At 43.1% G+C, this 11479-nt stretch overlaps 1 protein-coding gene and 1 long non-coding RNA gene across 2 annotated transcripts; both read right to left on the bottom strand.

The window, feature by feature from the left end:
• Positions 1-1310: 1310 nt before the first annotated feature.
• On the bottom strand, positions 1311-2793 carry LOC129603141 (uncharacterized). Its single transcript, XR_008692801.1, has 3 exons — positions 2091-2793; positions 1817-1928; positions 1311-1744 (listed from the first exon to the last, which is right to left on the bottom strand). It is a non-coding gene; the product is annotated as an uncharacterized LOC129603141 (long non-coding RNA).
• A 3928-nt stretch (positions 2794-6721) lies between these two features.
• Positions 6722-11191, bottom strand: si:ch211-198c19.1 (uncharacterized protein LOC100151013 homolog). Its single transcript, XM_041067945.2, has 4 exons — positions 10929-11191; positions 9163-9879; positions 7854-7939; positions 6722-7767 (listed from the first exon to the last, which is right to left on the bottom strand). The coding sequence occupies exon 4, from the start codon at positions 7744-7746 to the stop codon at positions 7222-7224; it is 525 nt and encodes a 174-aa protein (XP_040923879.1). The 5' UTR covers positions 7747-7767; positions 7854-7939; positions 9163-9879; positions 10929-11191; the 3' UTR covers positions 6722-7221.
• Between the last annotated feature and the right edge of the window lie 288 nt (positions 11192-11479).

Raw genomic sequence — 11479 nt, 5'->3', positions numbered from 1 at the left:
GTTACCATGCAGGAGTTTAGTAATGCAATGACAAACAACAATTTTTTCACAGGGATCAACAAAGTAATTAAATATGAATCTTATGAAAGATGGTGGCCAACATTAAATTCCAACACCAGCGTTAGTAATTAGCATTTTTAAGAATGAAGACTCATTACAAATGGCTAAGCTGAACTCACTTTGCCCCAGCGTAAATTTTGTCCCACTCTCCAGGTTTTATAAACCCGAGCTGGAGACTCTGCGACACTGCGTCCGCCTTGGCTTGTGCACACGTGTGTTCTATCTCTGAGGATCTACATATGTATGCACTCCGTGTCATATTTACTCCCTAAGTCCTACTGCAGGTGTCTGAAATGGTGTTTCAGAATAGTGTACCCCACTTAGTTCTGTATTTATATTAAATATTAAATCCAATTTAAATACAAAATTACCACATGAAATATTAAGCGGGAGTGTAAATATTTAATGTGAGCCCTTTACCATCGGTCTGGTATTCATTACTATGCAGTGTGAGATTTTAATGGACAATTTCCCCGGAGACTTTGTGTGGCTTTCCTCTTTTCCGGCATCTGCAGCAGGGGGCGCTGTTGCCCTGTGGTTCCTCGTTGAAGTCATTCGAAAAGAAACCCACTAGAAAGAAGAAAAGGAGCAAATTCGTCTTCTGACGTGCTCGTAGACAGTGATTTCCTGTATTATTATTCTAACTGTCAAGTCATAGGTCAAAAGAGTTGAAATAATTCGATAACTGCACAAATGGGGAGTCACAGCACATAAGACAGCACATGCTGCATATGCGATTTGAGTGTTACAGAGTCAGCACCTGTTTCATGCATTCTGTGATACAATTTAACTACACAGGGGGAAGCAAATGACACATATTCCATCTGCTGCAAATTAAAACCTCTCTCTCTCTCTATCTATCTATCTATCTATCTATCTATCTATCTATCTATCTATCTATCTATCTATCTATCTATCTATCTATCTATCTATCTATCTATCTATCTATCTATCTATCTATCTATCTATCTATCTATCTATCTATCTATATATATATATATATTATCAAGGTCAGGCTTATACCAAAGTTAACCAAGTTTAGAATAGGAAGCCTGCTTGTTTATATATATATTTCTCTCTCTTTTTCCTCATTTCAGCGCAGGGGGAAATTCCATTAAAATCCTCACCCTACAGTGGCTTAAACTTATGCTGTATGAAGTGTTGTTATGCTCCAGAGCAGCAGCTGATAAAAATAATGTACTATCCATTTATTGTCTTTACTGCTTTTGTTGTGCAGGTTGGATGTTGACATGAGCAGGGGTGCCCCGAAGGGGCGGCCATGGGTGGCCATGCCCCCCTCTCCCCCTGAAAAATTGCTGGGCATCCCGTTGCTGCTCCCCCCCAGAGAAGCTCCACTCACATTTAGTGCATGCACAACTTACAGGCATGTTCAATCAATAGATAAAAACAAACCATAAATAAATACAAAACAGAACCCAATTTAATGAATAAATTAATCATAAGCAAATTACTAAATGAGAAGAAAACATAAATATACACCCTTGTCCACTGCATTGCTGCCCATCAGTTTCAACTGGCTGGGAGCAGTAAAACCAGTGCCAGTACCAGTTCTGCAGTGCCACATTAGAGCGCTGTTTGGGGGCCTGGTTCAGGTTCTGGATAAGGTGTCAGTAGTGTGGGCTGGCATGTACCCCTATCTCCAGAAGAAAGCCATCAATCTCTCCTATAAGAAAGTTTACATTACTTTAGTGCTGCATAAAAGTGCTCCTGTGAGTGAGAGCATACATGTACTTACCACAGTGCAGCCTGTTACTTAGAGGTGACTCACTATATATTCATGAGTCATGACCAAAGCCGGGATACTTGGCCTCCACGTTTGTGATAATCTGTGCAGCATCACATATGATCTTGGTGGTGTAAAAAAATGATACATTAGTTACAGTTACCATTAGAAAGAGTAGTCAGTGTACCTGCACATTTCTTAGTTTATTTCAGGTCACAGCAAGATGTTATTAACTGATCATCATTTTTCAGATTAGCCTTACTGAAATGAATTAAATACCACATACCTGCAATCCTGTGGAACTCCTCTTTAATGGCTCTGAGGAGTTTGTGTCAAGGAAAGCACTTGAGGTCGAACTATTCTATATACAGTGGCTTTACTAATGTGCCCAGCATCTCCAATGTTATAAAGAAAACTACCGTTTGCAAAAAAAACGTAACACAACACAAAGAATCTGCTCGGATGTAAGAGCACGGCCACGATGGGTGATGTGTCTGATGTATGGGTGGATAAGATTATTAATATATGTTATGGAGTCTCAAGAAAAACGGTACCGCTCAAATAAATGTGCAAGGCGATATGACTAAATATTAACTTGTGGCATCAGAACCTCCTTCTTGAAACAGGCCCCTGATAATTAGAAACCCAATTTGGTATATAGTGATGTGTCGTTCATGAGCGATTTGTGAATGATGCGTGAACGATTCGTGAACGATTCATTCAATATGAACTAATCTTTTATATGACTCGGGAGGAACGATGCCTCTCAGTGAACAACTCGTTCAGTTCTGTGCAGTACCTTCTCTCACCAGCGGCAGCAGCTGCTTAAGCTCAGTCAGCAGGACCGGAAACAGAAATTCGCTCAGGACTGACTCAACTGAGCGTCGTTCCTCAAAGATTAGTTCTTTGAGCCAGAGTCGGGAGCCGGGCAGGCTCTGTAGCGAGTAGCAAGCGCTCCAGTTCATTCCTGATTCATTCCTACAGATTCTTATGGATCGTTCGTTCGTTCTTTTGTCACATCAGAGATGTGGCTCAGCTACGGTGCTGTGCGGACTGAAAAACAAGGAAATGAGCAATGTCTAATTTCTGACGTTTATTGTCAACTGACAGCCGACAAATATATTATTTATTCATGGAATCATAATTAATTAGTGGTCTTTGATTTTTGTAGATGTGTTTAGTGTTATTATGCATATAATGTAAAGTGTGTTTGTAAATAAATACTTGCAAACATTATATTAACATGTGAAAATAGTCACTACGATGAGAATTATAATAGAGGCGCAGGGACCGACGCAGGAGTTGCTGCAGGCTGAGACGCAGGAGTTGCTGCAGGCCGAGACGCAGGGGTTGCTGCAGGCCGAGACGCAGGGGTTGCTGCAGGCCGAGACGCAGGGGTTGCTGCAGGCCGAGACGCAGGGGTTGCTGCAGGCCGAGACGCAGGGGTTGCTGCAGGCCGAGACGCAGGGGTTGCTGCAGGCCGAGACGCAGGAACCCGTGCAGGCCGAGACGCAGGAACCCGTGCAGGCCGAGACGCAGGAACCCGTGCAGGCCGAGACGCAGGAACCCGTGCAGGCTGAGACGCAGGAACCAGTGCAGGCTGAGACGCAGGAACCAGTGCAAGCTCTGACGGCGGCTCAGTGAACCCCAGGGCCTCACGCAGTGCAGGCTTTCTAATGATGAGCGCGTTTGCTTTACGGAAACGGTGCTCCTTGGTGACTGGGTCGGTCGCTGCCTCAGCGGAGTTCAGATAATGGGCGAACAGGAACAGGACTGGAGGGGTACACGGATCCGCTGGAAGATTGTGTCCGGGATGCCTGCGATGGAGGTGGGGATGTCGTCTGGTGGAGCGAGGAGGCCCTCTGCTGGAGGAGAGGGTTGCTTGGTTACAGGGGCCGGGGCCTCTGGGGCCTGGGCCTTGGATCTGTGCTTTCGCCGGCGTCGTCCGGAACGCCGATGACTGGAGGTGGACTCCATCTCCTCACCTGCCGTGACTGACGCAGAAGATGGGCCAAGATCGTGAGCTTGATCTGACAGAAGGGCGACAGGAATTTTCGCCGGCGAAGCGGGAGCAGCTGATGAGACGCTGGCGGGCGCTGCGCGCAGAGCGCGTGCCGATTCCCTTCGCACTAACTGGAGCCTCTCAAAGAGCGCCTGCACTCCCGGGTAGTCAAGCCACCAGAATTCCTCCTCCTGGATACCAATAGCCTGCTTTACGATGCGGAGCCAGACCCTCAGACTGGGGGCTTCCGCATAATCCTCCGCGAGCTCCCCGAAGCATCAGCGGAGGTCCCCTGGCAGACTCGAGCAGGTAAAAATCATCGCAACTGTGCGTTGTCCACGCACACAAAAACAAAATCAACTACTGACCTTAAACACATGCAGGGCGCCGTCTGGGTCCGAGTCTGGCCAGATTGTAATGTCACGGCGCTCTAGGTAGCGGACCCACATGCACGGCGGAGACAAGGCTTGGTGACGAAAAGGTTTAATTGTACTCATAGTAGGCAGGCAAGGGTCGATACACAAAGGCAGCGGTTACAGTACAGGCAGGGATCAGACAGTCGGTGCTCAGGAGGCAGGCTTAGGTCAGACTTACAGCAAGGCAGGATCAAAGGGTGAGGCAGGAGGCAAGGTCAGGGAAAACAGGGTCATTCACGGAACAAGCTACGAAATGCAAATGCTGGCTAGTACACATAGACAATCTGGCGGGGGACTATGGCAAGAGAAGGTGATTAAATACAGGTGAGTAATTACTAACAGGACACAGGTGAGTTAACTAAAACCGGAAGTAAAACTAGAACTGCTGATGTAGATGCTGGAACAGGAAGTGGTGACAAAATAAAACCGGAAATGAGTAATGGCAGTGGCTCAATGACTTGAGCTGTGACACTGTCCCTGTAATTTTAGCCACAGGAAAACTTTTTTAATTTTTTTTTTTAAATTTGTAATATTAAGGAATTTTTAGATCAAGAAGGTCCTGGGTTCGACTCCAGGGTTGCCTTTTTGTGCAGACTTTGCATGTTCTCCCCACGCGTGGACTTTTCTCAGTTTCCCGAAGCATGCAGCCAGGTTAGTTGGAGAGTCTGAATTCCCTGTAGGCGCGAGTGCTTGGTCCATTTCTATACAGTTTGTGGCTTTGTGATGGATAGGTAATGTGTCCAGGGTGAACCCCTCCTCTAGACTGATCTACATGATCTACAGCTGGGATAGGCTCTAGCAGGCCCTCGACCCTTATGAGGACTGAGGGGTAGAAAATGTGTCAGTGAATTAATAATCATGTTTACATGTTGTATCTTGTATTTAAGGACACCTCTTTTCATTGCAGTGTATCAGTAGATGTGCCATAGCTGACATATTGTAATTATTGACTATTGTATAAAAAGTCAGTAGACCAGCTGCACGCATTCTTATGCATATTTCTGTTCTCACAAGCTGCCGTTGTTGCTTTACTTACCCTATATCTCACGTTTTCCATGCCAGTGATTCGCATGTCAATCTGAATGAAGCTTATAAACGGGTATAATTCAAACACAATCACTATTTCCTCCAGTAACCTCTGGCAGAGGTAAGTTAGGCAGGACTTTAATCTAATGTGTTTACACTGTATGTATGTGTTTTCTGCTGAACTGGCTGGGAAGACATGTTGACATTTCGGTTCATTCTCAGGTAATGAAATCAAGCTACATGTATCTATAATGTTCACTTGTTTCTATAAAAGCCAGAATCCCCCTATAAATCTCTCTTACGTGCTAAAATTGATCGTGCTTGTTCAGGGGCACTTTTCGCGGGACCTGTAATAGTTTCAGTGGGAGCATCAAATCAAATCTGAATTTAACCTGTCCTCCCATTGGCAACAGAGGGGCGCCGAAGATGAATGAGGCCTTCCCGGGGCTTTTTGAGGACTGCGGACATGAGGGTGCTTTGTCATCATAACACCCAATGTGAGTTTTGCAAAAGTTTGTGCACTTTTGGCCAATGAAGGTGTGAGCCGCCATGTTTCACAACTCATTATAGTCAACACTTTGATTGACTGCTTACTATTCAAGCTTCTATTGGAGTCTTTTTCTAAGCCTAGTGGGGTTTGTGCCGCATGTGCAAATGTGGAACCTTTTATACTTTCTGGTAAGAATTTGATGACCTTGAAAATAATGTTTCCATAAAAAATGTAAGAAAACGAATAAATGCACATGCGACATTACAGTAGCTAGCTAGTGTTTACTACACTATACTACTATACTAGCCGCTGGAATCTGTGGACAGCTCCTCCATCTGCTTTCTGCAGGTTGGAGGGAAGAAAAACCTCAATACTAAAGTGCTAAATGTGGCTAAAGACAGACAACGGATAAGATGTGTCACTGTGTAACACACTACAGTGTAATCAGAAAAGTATCTAGTTATGGCATCATAACTAGAAGAGTGATGTTAAGAAAATATGAATAAAAGAATTCTCATCACTATATGTAGTGCAAGAGATAACTGAATTATATTTATATGCTGGCCAACGTCCTAAATTTAAAGACATTCATACAGAAATCAACTTTTCAACTATTTTGTTATTATCCTCTTTTCTTAAAAATTTTCAGGATCCCATTATAAAACTGAAGTAGTGAAACACAAATAGGAATTATTATTATTATTAAATATTTTGACTCTTGGAGTATCTTGGCATTTAATTGATCACAACAACATTTTATTATAAATTTGTATTGGTGCATGGTGAAGGCATGTTTAGAAGAGTAGCAAAACTTGGGTTACTGTTTGTATGGACAACTGACTGTTGAGTCTATTTCAAGCTGTTATTGAGGACCTGAAACCAGCAGGTGCACTTTTTTAATTTTCCTCCCAAACCTACAGAGTTAATATAAATAAACACTTAGCTTTGAACTTGCAGCAGTGACCAGTGGATACTTAACGCAGTTGAAGCACAACACATATTTTATTTTTCATAATGTTTTACAAGTAGACATACTGTACACGGCTATAGAGCTTTCTCAGAGTCAGGACTTAGCTTAAAATAAATACCCGATACCATTTAAAATAAATTCACTCATGTTTAGTGCATTTGCTAGGTTGTAATTAATGTACAAAGATATATTAATTTGTACTCAAATGCAAAAAAGGCATATATATGAAGCTTAAAATGCAGCGCTATTCTGCTAAAGTACTTTCCAAACCAACTTATTGTTTTCAACATCTTGTCATTGTCATACTTTATGTTTTCCTCTTCATTCTAGTGGCGTCAAATAAATACAAAGGTCTCTCTACTGTACTTAATTTGAGTAAATGCATCTTATGCTTACCATCTCCTTTTTAATATCTTTGCCAAGATTGTTTAAGAACTACGTTCAGGATATACTGAGAAGCCACTATGAGGAAGCTACATGTCATAAAGTGGTAACTATAACACTACAGGCAGATCAAATTATTATTTCCATGTGCACTTGTGGATGTCGAAGAAAGGCCAAAAGATCAGGGCCGATTATATAGGTCTCCTCTGCTTTATAATGTGCCGATGCATAGATCTCCTCGATGTGCTTATTATTGGTGTTGAATCTCACCAAGACTCTATCCTGGTTACTTCTGGGGTCACTGTGGTTGTAGTACTTCCTGACTTCGTATGGCAGGTCCTTGGCATGAGGAGAATGGAGATTCCCAATAGTAAAGTACTTGTATTGCTTTTTGTCCCTTATTATAGGGAGCAGATGCCTCGGACCTCGGTTCAAAAATGGATGGAATCCATACTCTCCCTCCAAAGGATTGCACAGAGCCACCATGTTATTGTCCACGCAATTCTGAACATACCACACAAGCAGCTTCAGGCCGTGGCGAGGCGATGGTCGACCATAGCCACTGTCCTGCAGGTCTTGAGCAGAGTCGAGTGTTTCAAGAGACGAGGACAGAATTACTGACAACATCAAGGTATAGCAAAATAAGGATCCCATTGTTTTGCTTGATTACTGTACCTATGAAAAAAACATGATCAGTATTTGCATTCAAACATGTATTTCTTCATGTCACAGTTCAGCTGCTATATCCTTTCTTAACTTACTTGCTACAGTAGCTGGTTATAAAAGATTTGCAGTTGAAGCCTCAATGTCCTGCTGCAGACGAAAGTGTGTGGTTGACTCTCTGTGTCTTGTAGTGTACGTGTAAAAAAGAAAAGCAGATGTTTTTTGGAGGTTTTTTGACCGGAGCTGCGCGACATGTATTTTCACTTTTTCTTTGCTAGGAAAGAGGAAGCAACATGGTTTCTGCACAGCTGGGTTCTGCAAATAATGTGTTTCAGATTTAGATTATGTAAAAATAAGCTTTGGCTTTAAATAAACATTTACCAAGATATGGATGAAACAATCCAACAAATATAGGCTGTTTTTAACTGGCACACTAGGACAAGCAGGATGCCCATTGAGTTTTAGGATCAGTTGCAATTATGAATATAAATAGTTAAAGTCGTAACTACTGCTTTACATTTTAATAACGCCTGGTTTTGATAAAACTCAGCTCTGTAACTGAACCATCATAGTACTAGATAAAAGAACAATCTAATTCACCCTGTTGACATGTTTTGTTCTCAACTGGCAGTAACATCACCTTCCTACTATATAACATATAAAACAAAACACAGGCTAACGTGGTGAACCACAATATTAACTCAGGCATGACCGCAAAAGATAAAAATATAAAACATTGCTTAAATGCCTTAGAAGGTCTTTGGTTTATACTGTACTGATCATTATAGCTATGAGTAGAAAAAAGCCCAAAACAGGCATAACAATCTGAAGAAAATATTTTAATCTAAGTACTATGCTTAGTATTCCTTCATGTAACTAGAGACTGAGGCGTTCCTTTGATTTAGGTGCAGGCATAATTTGACCACAGCTTTTTATCTCTTGTATGGCTAAAATGAAATAACCAGACAGGTGCTTAAACACATTGTATTACAACAGCTCTGCACTGTTCTCATGGGATTTCGTGTGAATTCACTCAATACTGATAAACCTCCAGGCTGGAACAGGTGACCTCTATGGTTTCATACATGTAACTGTATAGCAGCTTAGTCTTTACACTATTTCTGTTCCTACACATATATACATTAATGCGGCAGAGAGAAAAGAACAACTGTAACATTACTGAACACAGTAGAAACAAACAGTTCTACTGTTTATTAGTAAAATGTATTTAAATGTTAAAATTGTGGGTTGGTATTATGCTCATCTTCTACAATTGCTCTGGCTCTGTGGGCCTTTTATCATGTACTAAGGAAAAGGACATAGTGTGACTTTGTGTTTTCTCAGGAACGTGTATATAGTTTAAAGTGTGATTCAACGGTGCAGCTTCAGGCGGGGCTTGGCTCATACCTTAGCTGACTGTCAACGTTGTCTATTGGCTTGGGAACCTTCCTGCAGTGGCTAGCGTGAATTCAAGTTGCTCGTTCTGCCACATTTACGGCCATGTGGGTGGTCAGCAGCACCTGGAATGGGCCTCGCCTCCTCCTGGAGTTCCAGTGTTTCCTGCGATGTTCCTTCACGATCACCCAGTCTCCTGGTTGTAGGCTGTGGAGGTGTCCCTCCGTCTGCTTAGGAAGGGATACCTTCACCTGCTTCTGCTGTCGTTAGCTCTATGAAATCCATCATTAGATGTTCAAACTCTCGTTCTGGTGGCGGATGTGCTGCTGGTGGTTTTATGACCTTCTTACTTATGGTCTAACCCATGCGTCAAACGTGCAAAATGTGGAAAGAAATGTTTAGGGAGACATGGTTTGCCATCCGGCCCTAGCCAAATATCATCTTCCTTTGTGGCACCTGCTTGTGCCCAAACCGCGCGTTCCTGTGGGGGTTGCAAAGGTTTGCATGTCGGGCAAGGAGGAAAGTGATGGAGCAGGCGAAACAGGAGATGATTCAGACAGGCATGTGTGATAAGGCGATTTAGTGGATACTGTGGTTTACATAGGCGATAGTCAGATTTTGGTGTGATGACCACTGGTTCACAATCTGCTATTAACCCAACATCATACTTATGTGCTGCCCATAGAGGAGAAGGCACTTGTTGGAGCACGGGATGTTGCTGCAGTGCATCTGTGGAAAGAAAAAGAGTCGCAAACGCGGTGATGATGTCATCTAACAAATGCACAGTGCGCTGTGCATGACAAACTGACTAAAAAGGTTTACAATAAATGCGATGCTTTGAATTGTACAACACTGTAGGATCTGATGTGACTTCCCACTGATTAGTTTTGTACTCACACATGGATGTGGATAAGTCTCCCCATGTGTCTTTCTCATGTTTAAAGAGTGGCACATATGGGACTGTTCTTGTTTTAGAGTAAAAAGATTCCTGTTCAGGGGAAAAAATAACACGCAGAACAGCTTTATATTTGTTCCAGTACAATGTGCTGAAAGCCAGCTTCTTGTATGGAACACGAAACCATGGTTTCTCAGGATCTGGGCCATAGGACTCGTAGGAGATACAATGCAAATCTGCTACTTGCATAAATGTAGTTTCAGATGAAGATATCAGCTGATGCATGCTATTCATTATAGACTCATAAAAAACTTGGTCCTGTAGCTGCCACTGATATGCATACAACGGAGTACTGGGCGAGTACTGAACTCCTGTGAATGTGGGTAGTTTGTCTACAGTGGTTACTTGTAGACCTGTGGGTGTGGAGATCAAACAAATATTCAACTTTCCCATGAGGTCCCTCCCCATTATGTTTAATGAACAGACGTCTGACCAGGCAAAAGAATGCTTAAACTTTATGCCTTCAGGGGACTCACATGGCAAAGGGACAGTGTGTGTGTGTGTGTGTGTGTGTGTGTGTGTGTGTGTGTGTGTGTGTGTGTGTGTGTGTGTGTGTGTGTGTGTGTGAATTCTGATGACCTCAGAACAGATGTCGTTGCTCCAGAATCAACCAGGAGTACAACTGTCTGTTCGGCACTCACGAGTCATTTCAGGGAGTTTCTTAAAAACTGGATGTTCATATTTCACATAAATGCCTTCTTCTGTGGTGAAATACTTTTAATTTGGGAACTAATTTCTTGATCTAGCAAACATGTGTTAGTAGGGTTAGTTGCAAAAAAGCATTTTTTGTTGCTGTGTGCGTGCATGTCTGTGTGTGTGTTACCTCCCTCCTCAGTGCTCGCCATTGGTGCTTCACCGTCACTCTCCTCTCGCTCCAGTCAATCAGCCTACTTAGCACCCCTGGATTCCTTTTGTTGAAAACATTCGCTCTGCCAGTTTCCGTTTTCCCACAACTAAAGCACTGTTTGTTGTTTTGCTGATGGTTGGAAGCGACAGTTACGGAAGTAGTGTCCAAACTTGCCACAGCACGTCACTCATTCCTGTCTCAGGCAGCCTTCAGCTTTCCTTCCACCTCCGCCCAATTGAGATCCCTCTCTCTCCTCTGTGCTCCTGCAATTGCTTGCACCATGTTTAGGGAAGCCATGTGTAGCTCCTTTTGTACTTTTTTGCCTTTAATGTCCTTTCTCTGCTGCAGCATGAGCTGAGCATGTCCTGTGTGTCTGCGCAGCTCTGCCAGCCGACAGAGGTCACCACACCTACAGTAACATAGGTGCGTTTAACCTCAGCAGTAATGTCTTTCTGCAGGCCGTTCATAATGTGGGTGCACAGATGGATTTCCCAGGGGCTGGGAGTGTCTCCGAGGTTGGCTGGTTG

The sequence above is a fragment of the Betta splendens genome, chromosome 16 (genome assembly GCF_900634795.4).
Source record: "Betta splendens chromosome 16, fBetSpl5.4, whole genome shotgun sequence".
Lineage (NCBI taxonomy): Eukaryota > Metazoa > Chordata > Actinopteri > Anabantiformes > Osphronemidae > Betta > Betta splendens.
This window is presented reverse-complemented; position numbering and strand designations above follow the sequence as displayed.

Coding starts and splice junctions, on each gene's coding strand:
- si:ch211-198c19.1 (XM_041067945.2), bottom strand. CDS start 7,746: ATGGGATCCTTATTTTGCTATACCTTGATGTTGTCAGTAATTCTGTCC.